Source organism: Papio anubis, chromosome 1 (genome assembly GCF_008728515.1).
Source record: "Papio anubis isolate 15944 chromosome 1, Panubis1.0, whole genome shotgun sequence".
Lineage (NCBI taxonomy): Eukaryota > Metazoa > Chordata > Mammalia > Primates > Cercopithecidae > Papio > Papio anubis.
This window is the reverse complement of record NC_044976.1, coordinates 131,773,528-131,791,030: the sequence shown is the minus strand read 5'-3', so window position 1 is coordinate 131,791,030 and position 17,503 is coordinate 131,773,528. Positions and strand designations below refer to the sequence as shown.

Sequence of the window (17,503 nt, the reverse complement as noted above, 5' to 3'; positions counted from 1 at the left end):
TTTCACCGTGTTAGCTAGGATGGTCTCGATCTCCTGACCTCGTGATCCGCCCGTCTCGGCCTCCCAAAGTGCTGGGATTACAGGCTTGAGCCACCGCGCCCGGCCTCTGTTTAGTTTCTACTTCAACTCCTTTCCCATCCCCACTTTATTATTGTTTTTATTTTCTGTAAGATGTATAGGCATTGAAACATAGAATCCTTACTGTACCTTTCTGACAAATCAATACATCCATATAAACTTTCCCTTTCAATTACAGAATTACTACCAGTTAACGATTATTAATGAACATGTGAATCACCTGGAAATATTTGAAATACAGATTTTGATACAATATGTCTGGGTTTTGCCTGAAAATGTGTATTTCTAACAAAGTACAGATCCATAGAACACATGGTAACTACAAGGTCTCTCTAAAGTGTGTAAAACTTGATGAATAAGGCCAAGCGCGGTGGCTCACGCCTGTAATCCCAGCACTTTGGGAGGCCGAGGCGGGTAGATCCTGAGGTCAAGAGATCGAGACCAGCCAGACCAACATGGTGAAACCCCGTCTCTACTGAAAATACCAAAATTAGCTGGGCGTGGTGGCACACGCCTGTAATCCCACCTACTCGGGAGGCTGAGGCAGGAGAATCACATGAACCAGGGAGGCAGAGGTTGCAGTGAGCCGAGATCACGCCACTTTATTCCAGCCTGGGTAACAGAGTGAGATTCCATCTCAAAAAAATCAAAAACAGAAACAAAAACAACTTGATGAATAAAATTAAGAAAAAGCGGGCCTGGCATGGTGGCTCACACCTGTAATCCCAGTACTTTGGGAGGCTAACCTGAAGGTGGGCGGATCACCTGAGGTCAGGAGTTTGAGACTAGCCTGACCTGCATGGAGAAACCTCGTCTCCACTAAAAATACAAAAAAATTAGCCAGGTGTGGTTGCGCACTCCTGTAATCCTAGCTGCTCCGGAGGTTGAGGGAGGATAATCGTTTGAACCTGGAAGGTGGAGGTTGCAGGGAGCCGAGATGGCGCCATTGCACTCCAGCCAGGGCAGCAAGACCAAACCTCCATCTCAAAAAAAAAAAAAGAGAAAGAAAAAGAAAAAGAAAAATTGACCTCAGATAAAATAACAAATCAAAACTCATGTGCAATATGTGACCAGTAGGAGCATTTCATCAACAATGTCTCACAGTCATATGTGACCTTTATTGAATCAGGCAAAGTTCAGTCATTTACACACCAAGTGCACATAAATTTCATGGTTTCCTATTAAAATTATATTTAATGCCTTTGCAAAATCTAACTCAGTTTTCTTACAAAATTAAGTAACAACATTTTATATGACATTTTAAGTTCCATTTATATTAAACTCAAACTTACATAATTTTGTTCAGCAGTGTGTGTGTGTACCACCGAATATTCTTTTGAGTTCCAGCATTTGCACAGGCACCACAGCTGAGAAGCACAGATTCTAGGTCTTTGTCTGTGAGACTGAGCCAAAAGTGGACGTTGTGTTCAACTGTTGAAAGGCATTTTTATTGCCTTCCTGACTTGACAATGATACATTTAAAAAGATAATGGAATGGATGTTAACTCTTGTCAAATAGATCACTGGCAATTTCTTCCTTATGCAGAGGTTGCAATGAGCCGAGATTGTGCCACTGGACTCCAGCCTTGGCGGCAGAGAGAGACTGTCTCAAAAGAAAAAAAAAAAAAAAGAAAAAGAAAAGAACAAAGATGTGTTTTCTGAAACACAATAGCCAAAAGTGAATAACTTGATTTTTAATAAATAGACCAAGGTCTTCTGTTGCAGGAAGTCAGGCACCCCAAACGGAGGGACCGGCTGAAGCCCCGGCAGAAGAACATAAATTGTGAAGATTTCATGGACATTTATTAGTTCCCCAAATTTATATGAGCTATCTCAAGTAGTCAAACTTACAGAAACAGAAATTAGACTGATGTATTTCATAAGCTGGAGAGAGAGTAAAAGGGGCAGTTAATGCTTCAGGGGTATTGAGTTTCAGCTTTGGAAGATGTGAAAATTGTAGAGGTTTGTTGCAGAGCAATGTAAATATACCTAGCACTACTAACCCGTACACATTAAAAAATAAAAGATGGTCAATGTTGTTTTTCTGACAATTAAAAATTTGTGAAAAAGTACTTAAGAGATTCAGCATAATAAAGTGTTCCTAAATTATCTTCAAATTACAAAAGTGTTTTGCTCCCACAAAATCACTTAGATTCTGTAATCCCCGCCAACATTTTATTTATTTATTTTTGGATATGGAGTCTCACTCTGTCACCCAGGCTGGAGTTCAGTGGCGCGATTTCTGCTCACTGAAACCTCTGCTCCCCAGGTTCAAGCAATTCTCCTGCCTCAGCCTCATGAGTAGCTGGGATTACAGGCGCCCGCCACCATGCCTGGCTAATTTTTAGTAGAGACAGGTTTCACCATCTTGGCCAGGCTGGTCTGGAACTCCTCACCCCATGATCCCCCCACCTCGGCCTCCCAAAGCTTTGGGATTACAGGCCTGCTAACATTTTATTTTTTAGAGGTTTGCTTTTCTCTTCAAATCTCAGGTGTCTTACTCAAAACACCACAGGCCAGAAAGGTTATGAAATGTAAAATATTAAAATAGTTGTCATTATATTGTTTCCATTTGTGAACAAGTGTGTGTCTGTGTGTGTGCGCGCGCACAATTTATAAACTGATGTAACCTTACACACCAGAAGGTTAAAATGAACCCCCAAGAGAGCCCGGCCTAGCACTGAGATTAGGCCCCGCCTGAAAGTGCCTGGAGGCACTAGTCTGTCACTCCTGCCTCATTCAGTGCACTGTATGGTCGCAATTTCTGTCATTCAAAGCCTGAGGGCGTGAAGCCTGGAGCCATATCCAATCAGAGCGCTGGAGTGAGAACTGCCCAATAAGGCGCGCAGCCGCAGAGGAGGGGGCGGCATCCGGGAATCTAGCGCGGCCTTGGCCTCTTGCTTCAGCCAGAGCCGGGTTAGGGCGTCACGGTCCTGCTTCCCCCTCTCAGGGAGGCCTCCGTGATTCCTCCACAGCCTCAGCCTCCGTCACTCTGTGACCAGCGGGTATTGGGTGATTCTAGCTAAGACTTCGCGACACCCTCGAAACCCTGAAATGGTGAGTGTGCCGGGCAGGGTGTCCCGAGGCTGGGAGGGCCTCGTCGGCAGCGGCGGGAAATGGCGGCGGCGGGACCGAGTCTGTGAACGGAGTCCCCGCTGCCGCCGCTCAGCCCTCTGTCCTCAGTCCCCTCCGGTGAGGGACCCGCGCTCCTGTCGGTCCCCGCACGGCGGCTCTGCCCAGCCTGCAGCCCTCCTCGTTCAGCTCTGCGACCGCAGCCCCGCACCTTCCCCGGGCTGTGGGGTGAGGAGCTCACCGGGAAGACGCCGGCGCGGCGTGCGCGGGCACGTGTGGGAGGAGCTGTGGTCCGGGCTCCTGTCCCTACTTTACCCGGTTCCGAATGAGATGGAGGCCCCGTCAAAACATAGAGTTCATGTGAGGAAACAGGACTCATTAATGGGACAGCGCCGGCCATGGCTCGTGGTTTGGGGGCTGCCAGCGGGTCTTGAAGGAAAGGCTTTTGTGAGGTGTGTGAGGAAGGGAAGCCATTCACCCGCCCGCCCCAACTTTCCACCGGTCCCCTTGCCCTGAGCGCCTCCTCCGCGTGGCTGTTCCTGAGCGGCATCTTTTAGAATACGCTGGTGTCGTGTGCACAGCGCTTCGCTGGGTTCTGTGAGTGGTTCTGCCACATTATGGAACTTGAGGAGGGTGTGGGCGCCCCTGGTTTGTTGGAGACGTTCAGAAATGAAGACGGGTGTCCAGAGGCAGGGACTGGCGTCTGCAGGGGGGCAGTTGCGGGAAGAGCGCTGAGCTTGTGGGTCTGCGCTGACTCTGGGTGGGGTCGTTAGTGAGTGGCTGGACACCCCGTTGGGGTTGGAGCATTGACGGGTGTTGAGGAAACTCCGCACGTTTTCTGTCAGAAGAAAGACATGGCTGAGCCTGGGCTGGAGGGAGCCTGGTGTCTGCGGGAGGCGCGCCTGGGTTCTGCACATGCGCTGTCCCGCTGGGCACTGTCCTGTTCCTCCAGGTCTCCTCCCGGGGAGAGGGGACTGAGAACTCAGAGGAAAGGAGTTCTGACAAACATCCCTTCCCTGCACCCTGCTGCCAACCCCCACCCAATGCTAACCCACTCCTGAGCGCGCCCACCGGGTATTCGCATGGCCTCACTCCTCCCAGTACAGGGTTCCACCCTCAGGAATTGTACCTATGGAAGCTTTGCTCCTAGGTTGTTCTGCCAAGAACCCACACAGTGCCCAGAAGACTCCTGGCTCATTTGAATCCCAGACACTGGATCTGTAGCAGGAACCTGTTTCCTTCCCCCATTCAGGCTTCTGGACCACCTAATCCTAATCTCTGCCTTTATAGACACAGCAGTCAGTCAGATGGTAACCCTGCCTCGGACTGCACTTGTAGCACAAACCAGTCTTTTAGTGAGTCCTGCCCTGCCCCCTCCCATGACTCTTAATAGCACCTTTCTCTCTTCTGCCATTTTCTTTTCTTTATTTTTGAGACGGAGTTTCGCTCTTGTTGCCCATGCTGGAGTTCAACTGCACGATCTTGGCTCACTGCAACCTCCGCTTCCCAGGTTCAAGCGATTCTTCTGCCTCAGGCTCCCGAGTAGCTGGAATTACAAGCATGTGCCACCACGCCTGGCTAATTTTGTATTTTTAGTAGAGACGGGTTTCCTACGTATTGATCATGCTGGTCTCGAAATCCCGACCTCAGGTAATCCGCCTGCCTGGGCCTCCCAAAGTGCTGGGATTATAGGCGTGAACCATCGCGCCTGGCCCTCTGTTTTTTTTTTGAGACGAAGTCTCACTCTGTCGCCCAGGTTGGAGTGGAGGGATGGACTTAGGCACACTATGTGCACAGGAAAGAGAATTTGAGGAAGAAAATAGCAGAAGAGCGGCTGGGCGCGGTGGCTCATGCTTGTAATCCCAGCACTTTGGGAGGCCAAGGCGGGCGGATCATGAGGTCAGGAGTTCGAGACCAGCCTGGCCAATACCAGCCTGGCCTACAAAGGGCTGCAGGCGCCTGTAGTCCCAGCTACTCAGGAGGCTGAGGCAGGAGAATGGCGTTAACCTGGGAGGCGGAGCTTGCAGTGACCTGAGATCACGCGGTTGCATTCCAGCCTGGGCAACAAGACTGAAACTCAGTCTCTAAATAAATAAATAAATAAAGAGGTAAGAATTTTTGCTCTTCTGCCTTTTCCTAAAGCTGTTTGAAAACTTTTTTTTTTTTTTTTTGAAACAGAGTCTCGCTCAGTCTCCCGGGCTGGAGTGCAGTGGCACAATCTCAGCTCACTGCAAGCGCTGCCTCCGGGGTTCATGCCATTCTCCTGCCTCAGCCTCCCGAGTAGGTGGGACTACAGGTGCCCGCCACTACGCCCAGCTAATTTTTTTTGTATTTTTAGTAGAGACGGGTTTTCACCATGTTGGCCAGGATGGTCTCGATCTCCTGATCTCGTGATCCGCCCGCCTCAGCCTCCCAGCGTGCTGGAATTACAGGCGTGAGCCACCGCGCCAGGCCTGTTTCTTTTTTTTTTTTTTGAGACGAGTCTCTGTTGCCCCAGCTGGAGTATAGTGCCCTTATCTTGGCTCACTGCAACCTCTGCCTCCTGGGTTCAAGCAATTCTCGTGCCTCAGGCTCCCAAGTAGCTGGGATTGCAGGCCCGCACCACCACGTCCAGCTAATTTTGGTATTTTTAGTAGAGACGGGGTTTCACCATGTTGGCCAGGGTGGTCTCGAACTCCTGACCTCAAGTGATCCCTCCACCTGGACCTCCCAAAGTGCTGGGATTTTAGGTGTGAGCCACTGTGCCCGTCTTGAAAACGTTTATATTTAAGTATTTTATCTGCTTCTTTAAAATATATATAAATAAATTTCATCAATTAAATAGGACATTTGTTTTTTTTGAGTCAAACTTGCCTTTAGGACCTGGAAACTATTGGTGTGAAATGTAAATAGCAAGAACATACACCCTATCCCACAGTTTCTGTAGGCACCTAGGAGGCTGCCTTCAGCAGGTATTTAGCTCCACACTGGAAATTTAACTCCTGTCATGAAGATGTTGGAAGTTTATTTTTTCTGTGAATATTACCAATTAGAAAATCCAGATGACTTCTCAAATTACTAGGTGAAATTACAATAAGCTGTATATGACAAATGGTGCTGTCATGTCTTCTGCTTGAGAATTAATTATGGTGAGTTTCTGTGTTTGCAGTCTCTTAGATTGCTTGTGATGCACACCACATTTTGGTTTATTATGTACCAAAACATTTTCTTTTCTATTGTTGTGTACAGTTTTTTAGGATTGGAGATGATTTTGCTTTTAGTTATGTTTTCCACACACCGTCTGGAATCATCAGACATTATACACAAGTGCTATCTCTGCTTCACTTTAGAGAAAAACCTTTCTCAGGATTCCACTCACAACCCAGAATTTGGTGGCAAAGTGCAGCAAAGTGCTCGCCAAATCTGGAAATAGAATGGTCTCTCCTATTTGAGATCTGCAGTCCCTTCTATAACAATTATACTAGATTTCTACAAAAATAACTTTTTAGTACTGCAATCAGTTATTCCTCCTTTGTCAGTGTGCCTGGAATCTTCAAATCTGACACTGATTCCGTGATCATGGGGCCCATAATCCCAATCAGGATCCCACATGTGCATTGATTAAACCTGAGAACTTCAACTGCCTTCTCCCTTTGCCCAAATGCCCACAAATGTGCATAGCTCACCAGCCCTCCACGTCTTAAATGTGCAGTTCCAAATTCTGAATTTATAGTCTTGGGGTTTGAGAGAAGGATAGAACTTTTATCTGAGAAATATAAGTTATTTTAATCAGATACAGTGATGTGTTAAAATGAGACCACAGTCATGTACTGTTCCCCTCTTTGAACTATTTGTCTTTTGAAATTGTGTTCTATTGCCACAAATGGCTGTAAATTAACCTAATAATGTCATAGTGGACACTATAACCCACACCTTATAAATTAACAATGTATATAGCCAGTCACTAACCACTTACTTCCATAAGGCAATAAGAATTTCTGATGACTTTCTATCCGTTCTCTCTCTACCTTCCTTTTTGCCTTTAAAAATATACTCATAACTTCTAGTTGGAGTGTATATTCAGGGCAGCTTTATATTCCAGCATTGCTTCTTCAAGCTTTGGCCCAAATAAACTCTCTACTTATGGTTTACCCCAGGATTTTCCTTTTAGGTCAAAATATTCTTCAGAATGTGTTGGGCCTGGCATGGTGGCTCACGCCTGTAATCCCAGCACTTTGGGAGGCTGAGGCAGGCAGATCACAAGGTCAGGGGATTGAAACCATCCTGGCCAACATAGAGAAAACCCGTCTCTACTAAAATACAAAAAATTAGCCAGGTGTGGTGGCACGCGCCTGTAATCCCAGCCACTTAGGAGGCTGAGGCAGGGGAATTGCTTGAACTTGGGAGGTGGGGGTTGCAGTGAGCTGAGATGGCACCATTGCACTCCAGCCTGGCGACAGAGCAAGACTCCATCTCAAAAAACAAACAAACAAACAAACCAGAATATGTTGAAGGTGCCTTTATGAACAATCTTTCCTCCGGTTGTACTCCACTTGCTGTAACCCCCAAGAATGCTGAGGCAAGACTCCATCTCAAAAAACAAACAAACAAACAAACCAGAATGTGTTGAAGGTGCCTTTATGAACAATCTTTCCTCCGGTTGTACTCCACTTGCTGTAACCCCCAAGAATGCTGAGGCACATTGATCCTACCTAGAATCTGCACATAAAAGCTGACCTCTGCCTAGGATTCATAAGACAGGGCTAGACTTTGGGTTGAAGACATACAGAAAACTCAGAAGACGTTTTCTGCATCATGAGAGGTCAACGTAGACATCTTAATCCCCACTTTCAGAGTGAAGCCCTTTGAGTTTTCCAGATCTTGTCCAGTGACCTGCTGTAGTTGTGTGGGAGGCTTCTGGTATGAACACAATCCTGTGGCAGAATCTGTTAAGTGTAAACAAGCACTTTAGCAGTGGGGGGTCAGGGCCACAAAATAACCAGAGCCATAGTCACAACTATGCCTCCCTGTAAACTGTGTTATTGGAGTAGAGTACTTTTGTCCTTCGCCTTGCCTCAGAGTTACCTGATCAGGGACAGGGGCTTTCACATCTGGATCTAGGATCTGCAGCTTCACCAGGGCTGTTCCATTTTCTGTTTGCATCCCACAAATTGAGCCTGAATCTCTCCTGCCTGGATCACCATGGGGACATCAGCCCAGGGTCACTGGGGACACTCACCAGCATCTGTATTTGAGACATCTGAGGATATCCTGTGCAGACTGGGTCAGTCTGATGGCAAGGTCTAATTCTGCTCCCATTTTAGAGGAAGAGAAATGACTCACCCAGGGTTTGTTCCTCCCTTCACAGAAAGAATCTCCTTGGTTTATACCCAGATAAGAGTTGCTCCAGTTCTCCAGTTTTTTGGTGAAAAATGAGATCTGGATTCTCAAACTGATTAATAAGCTAATTGTTTCTATTTCATGTGGTCATTAGAAAAAGAGATGAAGCAGTCATGGTCCCTACCCTCAAGCAACTTGCAGTCTGGAGCACATGAATAATGGTTGAATTCAGCATCATGTGCTCAGTACAAAGACGGACACTGTACAGGAGACTTAAACTTCATTTGGGTTACTTTCCTTTTATTGTTTTGTGAGTTTTAATGCCACCACCTGAAGAGAGTATTCACTGACAGAAGAGAAGTTGTTATTGTTAGTACTGTTTTTACCTTGCTAAGAGTAAGTGTTTGGCTTCTAACATAATTGGTCTAGAAAAACAAGGGTTTTGGTTAAATTCCTTGTTGTATGTTATGAAAGACACAGGGGAGTGGATAAAATAGATTAAAATTTCACAAACTCTGGGAATCAAATTTCTCTAGGGCAGCCTTAGAAAAGACAGCTGAAAATACTTAGCGGCATAGAGAACAGAAGCCTGGGGCCCACTCTCTGTCCTAACCCTGCTCAGATCCACCCTGTGCTGAACCTTGTCCAGGTCTGGCCCCGCACTGAAATCTCTCACAGAACTGCTTTGAGGAGATCAGTGTTTGGAGTGGCTGCTCCTACCACCTCTCCAGAGCTGGTGCTCCCAATTTCCTGAAACACAAAAGCAGATAAATTGGGAAAAGATACATACTTTTGGGCCTGAAATTCTTTTTTATAAAATTAAAACCAGTGTTTCTAGAGACATCTCATCCAGCAACCTGTTCTCCATGCCTGTAGTTTGTGTTTTTTTTTTACAAGTCTTAAAGTAAATACACAAAAATTCCTCTGAATTGCACTTAAAACTTCCTTTCTGTTTCTTTGCCATCTATTTATATTGAGCTATTCTTCTATACATTAAAAAAAAAAAATCAGTAGTACGAAAACAAAGGAAATGGAAATTCTGGGCCCTGCATTTAAATCCTGGGAAGTATTGGATACTTAGTACCCACCTCCCAGGATGTTACAAGAATTAACACATAATATGAATGTCCCAGCACAGTGCTCTGTGACATACTCCTGAGCACATAGTACATGCTCCATAAATATCGCATTAATGCAGGTGCACATGTTTTTCTTTTCTTTCCTTTTTTTTTTTTTTTTTTGAGATGGAGTCTTACTCTGTTTCGCAGGCCGGACTGCAGTGGCATGATCTCGGCTCACTGCAACCTCTACCTCCTGAGTTAAAGCGATTCTTCTGTCTCAGCCTTCTGAGTAGCTGAGATTACAGGCGCATGTCACCAAGTCTGGCTATTTTTTATATTTTTAGTAAAGACAGGGTTTCACCATATTGGCCAGGTTGGTCTCGAACTCCTGACCTCGTGATTCTCCCGCCTCGGCCTCCCATAGTGCTGGGATTACTGCGTGAGTCACCAGTACCGGCCCACATGTTTTTCCAATGCAGAGTTAGACATTGACACCATCTCCAGCCTTTGTAACCATTAAAGGGCCTGCAGAGAATGCTATGCTTCAGGATGATTGGTGGTCTTGTCTTGGAATGAAAAGTATTTGTGTTGGGGTAAGGGACTCTGTGCTGTGCCTGCTTTCTCTAGCCGAGTAGTGCTATAATGGATCCAGGTGGAGGAACATCAGCATTAACAGGAGACTTGATAAAAGTCGCTAATTCATGGACTGTTTTCAAAGCTGCAAAATTTTGGTACAGTGAGGCCTAGGACATTAAATAATTTATATGCACATTGAAGCTTGAGAGACAGTGCTTAGCTAAGTGACTCTCAGCCCAGTCTTCCCCTAGGGTCACAATTTGAAGTTAAATCATCACGTATGCCCTCCCATCACATCCTGTCTATTGTTCTGGGTGGAAACGTTTCTGTTTTTTAAATTAAGTTACTCACATATTATAGCAAGGCCAAGGTCAAGCATGAGGACTTCCAGATACTTTCATGAGAGGTGAGTTCAACCTGTTTTCCAGGAGGTCACAGGGCCTACTCTGCTTGGTTTTGGTAGGGGCAGGTTAATGTAGCCCATTATTTTTATTGCAGCAACAGAAACTGTTGGAATGCCTTCCTTTTTCCTCAGAGCTATAGAATACTTTAGAGAATATTACTGTGTTGAAAGTTATTTTATCAGATAATCCCAGTCACATGTCAGAACTAGTTCTCTTAACACATTTCACCTGTAGTCAAATTAAGACCTCTCTCACTTGATACATATGTATTTTCAGGAACCCTTAACATTCAGGGATGTGGCCATAGAATTCTCTCCAGAAGAGTGGAAATGCCTAGACCCTGCCCAGCAGAATCTGTATAGAGATGTGATGTTGGAGAACTACAGAAACCTGGTCTCCCTGGGTGAGGATAATTTTAATACATAATTCCTAATACTCCCTCAGAGTTTTATTTTCTATTTTTGTAGAATGTCTTTTGAGATATATCTGTATCTATATAAAAATGTGTGTGTCTCACACACATATATAAGTTGTATATGTATATAGTAAATTCTTAACATTGGTAATAGAGTCTCAGAAACTGTAAGTGAAGCAACATATCATTTAAGAAAATGAATTTTAGGGCTGGGCACGGTGGCTTACGCCTGTAATCCCAGCACTTTGGGAGGCTGAGGTGGGTGGATCATGAGGTCAGGAGTTTGAGACCAGCCTGGCCAACATGACAAAACCCCGTCTCTACTAAAAATACAAAAAACTAGCTGGACGTGGTGGCAGGTGCTTGTAATCCAGCTACTCGGGAGGCTTAGTTGGGAGAATCACTTGAACCTGGGAGGTGGAGGATGCAGTGAGCCGAGATTGCACCACTGAACTTCTGTCTGGGTGATAAGAGCAAAACTCAGTCTCAAAAAAACCAAAAAACAACAACAAAAAAAGAAAACTAATTTTAGCAAAGTTTAATTGATACAAACAAGAGTTATGTTTGGTATATAGCAACATTGCTTCATTTAAAGTTGCAGTTTTCAAGAACCTGTTTTGAACATTAAGTGAGGACTTACTGTATAGCTGTGTTTGTGTGACATGGAGTTTTCTGATAAATAAAAATTGTTTGAGTATCTTTAATGTGTACAATGTAATGATTTGATAAGTATATATTTTGTGATATATGCATATTTTATTGCAAAAATATAGTCAAGTTGATCAACACATCTATTACCTCAGATAATGATTTTTTTTTGGTAATAAGAACACTTAAGGCCTAGTGTCGTAGCAAATTGTAAGCATACATTACAGTATTACTAATTATAAACAGAATACTATTATGCTAATCTAATGCTAATGTACATTAGGTTACTCAGACTTATTCAACTTATAACTAAAAATTTGTACTCTTTGAACAACATCTCCTCATGTTCCCACCCTTAGGCTCTAACAACCACCATTCTACTTTCTGCTTCTATGAGTACATTTTTAAGATTTACCCATCTATGTGACAAGAAGCAGTTTCTTTGTCCCTCTGTGTTTGGCTAATTTCATTTAGCATCATGTCCTCCAGGTCTATCCATGTTGTAAATGGCTAGATTTCCTTTTCTCTTATGGCTGAGTAGTATTTTACTATGTATATATATATACTCCATATTTTGGCTATTATAAATATACAATGAATATGGGGCTGAAGATATTTCTTCAAGGTGTTAATTTAATTTCCTTTGGTAGTATGGCCAGAAATGGTATTGCTGGATTATATGATATGTCCATTTTTAGTTTTTACTGGTTTTTATGATGACTTTTTCAATTTACATCTCACCAACAGAATACAGCATATATGTTGTATGTATGTCTTTGGGGAAAAAAATCTAACCTTTTGCCTGTTTTTGAATGGGTTATCGTTATTATTGTTTTGCTTTGAATTGCAGAAGTTTCTTAAATATTTTGAATGTGGATACTAACTTTTTTTTTTTTTTTTGAGACAGTCTTCCTCTGTCACCAGGCTGGAGTGCAGTAGCACGATCTTGGCTCACTGTGATCTCTGCCTCCTGGGTTCAAGTGATTCTTCTGCCTTAACCTCCCAAGTAGTTGGGATTACAGGCATGCGCCACCACTCTTGGCTTATTTTGTATTTTTAGTAGAGATGGGATTTCACCATGTTGGTCAGGCTGGTCTCAGTCTCCTGACCTCAAGTGATCCTCCCGCCTTGTTCTCCCAAAATTAACTTGTTATCAGATATATCACTTGCAAATATTTCTATCCCGTAGGGTTTTTAGAAATTTTGTTTTCCTTTGCTGTGAAGAAGCAGTTTACTTTGATACAATCCCACTTGTTTGTATTTTTGTTGTTGTTGCCGTGCTTTTGATGGCATATCAAAAAATTATTGCCAAGACCAGTATCAAGGTTTTTCCATGTTTTCTTCAGGAGTTCTAAGGTTTTTGGTCTTACATGTGTTTCATTTTGAGTTAATTTTGGGGTATGGTATAAGAAAATGGTCTACCTTTGCCAGGCGTGGAGGCTCACGCCTGTAATCCCAGCACTTTGGGAGGCCGAGGTCAGGAGATCGAGACCATCCCAGCTAACACAGTGAAACTCCGTCTCTACTAAAAATACAAAAAATTAGCTGGGCGTGGTGGTGGGTGCCTGTAGTCCCAGCTACTCGGGAGGCTGAGGCAGGAGAATGGCGTGAACCTGGGAGGCAGAGCTTGCAGTGAGCCGAGATCGTGCCACTGCACTCCAGCCTGGGCAACAGAGTGAGACTCCGTCTCAAAAAAAAAAAAAAAAAATGTACTTTTATTCTTTTGCTTGTGGCTTCTCAGTTTTTCTGGCACCATGTATTGACAAGCCTATAATTTCTGTATTGTATATTCATGATCCCCATCCCAAAATTCGTTGACCTTGTATGCATGGATTTGTTTCTGGGCGCTATTCTGTTCATTGGTTTTTGTATGTGTATTTATGCAAATGCCATATTCTTTTGCTTACAATAACCATTAAATAAAGTTTAAAATTAAGAAGTATGATGCCCCAGCTTTGTTCTTTCTCACGATGGCTCAGGTTATTTAAAGTTGTTTAAGGTTACACTTAAATTTTACAATTGTGTTTTCTATTACTGTGAAAAATAACACTAAAATTTTGATAGGGATCCCATTTGAATCTACAAATCACTTTCGATAATATACTTTGACAATATTAGTGATCCTAATGAAATATGTGTTTGTGTCTGCTTCAATTTCTGTCATTATTGTATTTAGTATATACATTTATTGTTATACATTAGATTTTGTGGCTTATTGTATTTAGCGTATACATTTTTTTATTTCATTGGTTAAATTTATTTTGAATTTCTTATTTTTATAGTGTTGTAAATAGAATTTTTTCTTGGAAATTTTGTTGTTACTTTATGGAAATGAAACAAATATTTGTATGTTGTGGCAGGTGTAGTGGTTCATTTTTGTAATCCCAGCACTTTCAGAAGCCAAGGCATGTGGATCACTTGAGCACAGGAGTTTGAGATGAGCCTTGGCCTCAGAGTGAGACTCTGTCTCAAAAACATGCACAAAAAAACCCCACAAGTATTTACATGTTGATTATGTATTCTAATACCTTAATAAATGCATTTATTAGTTCAGTTTTTGTTATTCTACTCTAGGATTTCATATATATGCATGATCATATTATCTACAAACAGTAAAATTTTTTCTTATTTTGCAAGCAGGAGAGCTTTGTTCTTTTCCTTGGCTAATTGTTCTGATACAAACTTTCGGTAATATGTTAAGATAGAAGCTGTGGTCCTGGAGGCATGCTTGCAGATCTTGGATTCAGCTGTGGTCCCTGAAGCAGCCCTGTGTCTATATATTTTAAGGAGTTAACAGTGATTTACAGTTTTCTATAATCTGTTTTTTGGCAGGTAAACATCTCCTTTTGTTGGGTCCCCAGGCTGATGAGATTACCTCTGGGGTTGCAGAGAAGAAGGGTTGTAGCTGGGTCACAAGGGTGATGCTGGGTCTGCTGTGGGGTCTGCTTTTGATGGTTGTGTTACCAGAGATTTGGACAGTCATAGATTCTTTCTGGGCCCTGGAAAGATTAGATTTCCTTGAGGACATTAATCTATATGGCAGGCAGTAGGATTGGGTTTTGAAGTTTGTCTGCATATTATAGCCCAAATACCAGGTATATAAATGGGTTTGGCTTTTACTGACTACCTGGGAACAGTTTTTTTTTTTTTTTTTGTGACGGAGTCTTGTTTTGTCCCCCAGGCTGGAGTACAGTGGTGTGAACTTGACTCACTGCAACCTCTGCCTCTTGGATTCAAGCGATTCTCCTGCCTCAGCCTCCTGAGTAGCTGGGACTACAGGTGCAAACCACCATGCCCGGCTAATTTTTTTTTTTCTTTTGAGATGGAGTCTCACTCTGTCACCCAGGCTGCAGTGCAGTGGTGCAGTATCAGCTCACTGTAAGCTCTGCCTCCCGGGTTCACGCCTTTCTGTCTCAGCCTCCGGGGTAGCTGGGACTACAGACACCCGCCACCGCGCCGGGCTGCTTTTTTGTATTTTTAGTAGAGACAGGATTTCACTGTGGTCTCGATCTCCTGATCTCGTGATCCACCCGCCTTGACCTCCCAAAGTTCTGGGATTACAGGTGTGAGCCACTGCGCCTGGTATGCCTGGCTAATTTTTTGTATTTTTAGTAGAGACGGGGTTTCACCATGTTAGCCAGGCTGGTCTTGATCTCCTGACCTCCTGATCCACCCACCTCAGCCTCGCAAAGTGCTGGGATTACAGGCTTGAGCCACCGTACGCGGTCCCTGGAAACAGTTTTTGCAGGTCTCTGTGGGCCTCTGAGTGTGTATGAGTGGCCACGGACTGTGACTACAAATGACTTGAAGTGAGTCATAGGACTGCTTCAAGGAGCACAACTGAGGCCAGGATCTGCAGGCCTGTCTCTAGGGCCATGACTGGGTGTGTCTTCCTGCAAGTCTCTTGACGGGAAGGACCACTTCTGGGCTATAGCTGAGATTGAATTTGAGAGAAGTTATGGAACTGCTTCATAATCCTCAGTAAGGCCAACCTCCATGCACCATTTTCTTGTCTGTAGCCATGTCTGTGGGCTCTGGAGTTGGCCACCTGGGAGAGGGCCTGCTTTTTCCAAATAACCCTTCCTTGGTCTTTAACTCCACTGAGGTCTCGCAACCCTAACTGTAGGCAAGCACCATTGTACTTATGTTTTGTAGGAATTTACTACCTAAAATATCTTATGTAAGTGGAATCATACACTGTCACTTTGTTAGTGTCTTATTAAATAATGGTGTCTAATTAAATACTGTCTTATTAAAATAATGGCTTTAAGATCTATCCTTATTGTATGATCTGAAAAGATATTTTCATTTAAGTCTAAAGAAGTTTTCATTGTATGTGTAAGCCACGTAAGCCACATCTTTTTTTTTTTTGAGACGGAATCTCACTCTGTCGCCCAGGCTGGAGTGCAGTGGCTCGATCTCGGCTCAGTGCAAGCTCCACCTCCTGGGTTCACGACAGTCTCCTGCCTCAGGCTCCAGCTGGGACTACAGGCACCTGCCACCACACCTGGCTAATTTTTTTTTTTTTTTTTTTTTTTTGTATTTTTAGTAGAGTCAGGGTTTCACCGTGTTAACGAGGATGATCTCGATCTCCTGACCTCATGGTCCGCCCGCCTCGGTCTCCCAAAGTGCTGGGATTACAGGCATAAGCTACCATGCCCAGCCAAACCACATCCTTTTAAATTATTCATCTCCTGAAGGATGTTTGAGGTTTTTCACTTTTTGGCTTTTGTAAGTAATATGGTTTGGATCTGTGGCCTCCTCATTCAAATCTCACATTAAATGGTAAGCCCTAATGTTGTAGGTGGGGCCTGGAGGGATGTGATTGGATTATATGGTTGGCTTCTCATGAATCGTTTCGCACCATCCCCTTTGGTACTGTCTTTGCCATAATGAGTGATTTCTCCTGAGATCTCATTTTCTTTGTTTTTTTTTTTCTGATATTCATCGCAGTTTAATCTAAAAATGAAATTTCTACAGAAACAGGAACTATTTTAACAAAGAAAAAAAATCCCTCATTCAAACTTCTTTGTAGTGGTAATGGCTGCAGAAAACTACACTATCAACAAGCTTTGCTTTATTAACTCAGATGTACAAAATCTAGAAAGCAGATGAAAGTGAATTATTTCTTCAACATTTTAGTAAAACTTCTGATAATCAGTTCAAAGCAAATACAGCACATGACAACTCAAGCATAAATCAAGACGGAGAGCCTGGGGAGTTTGATGTCTTAAATTTTCCATAAAGGTATCATTGCAACATATAGGATTTCCCCCCATATTTTAACCTTCCCAGTTTCAAAGGAAAGTAAAGGGAGTGGATTACATGTAGACAGCATGTGTGCAAGTGCCCACACATGCAAGGTGGCAGGTAAAGTGTCTAATTCCTTCTTCCCACCACCCAAGTCTCACTTCACAGAAATCATTAGGTAAAGGAAAACCAATGAGGAGTACCGCAGTTTTAATAACTGAGGCTGAGGCAGAAGAATTGCTTCAACCCTGGAGGCGGAGGTTGCAGTGAGCCAAGATCGTGCCACTGCATTCCAGCCTGAGCGACAGAGTGAGACTCCATCTCAAAAAAAAAAAGAGACAACAAAATAGATAAAAGAGAAATAACATATGACTACCATTTTGTTCATTGTTTTCTGAACATTTAGTAGTTTCTGTTTTTCTTTCATGCTGTCTTCCCTTGTGTAGTGTTGTTTTTGTTTTGTTTTTATTGTTATATGCTTTGGTTCCCTGTTTTGTGTATCTACTACAGTGTTTTTTTGTGTTTTTTTTTTTTTTTTTTTGTAATTTCCAAGAGATATAAAATATCTCATAAAAGTGTAGCTTGGCCAGGTGCGGTGGCTCATGCCTGTAATACCAGCACTTTGGGAGGCTGATCACAAGGTCAGGAGATCAAGACCATCCTGGCTAACACGGTGAAAC

The 17,503-nt window shown here is 43.4% G+C and overlaps 1 protein-coding gene across 2 annotated transcripts in view; it reads left to right on the top strand.

Moving 5' to 3' along the window:
- Positions 1-2,887: 2,887 nt before the first annotated feature.
- The window catches only part of LOC116270115 (zinc finger protein 721-like), a 34,252-nt gene continuing 19,636 nt past the window's right edge, over positions 2,888-17,503 (top strand). The window contains exons 1-2 of one of the 2 annotated variants that reach the window (XM_031654872.1): positions 2,888-3,135; positions 10,787-10,913. In XM_031654872.1, the coding sequence (XP_031510732.1) occupies positions 3,133-3,135; positions 10,787-10,913 (130 nt within the window). In that variant the 5' untranslated portion in view covers positions 2,888-3,132. The remainder of the gene's footprint in view (positions 3,136-10,786; positions 10,914-17,503) is intronic. The other variant, XM_031654874.1, reaches the window with a different exon arrangement.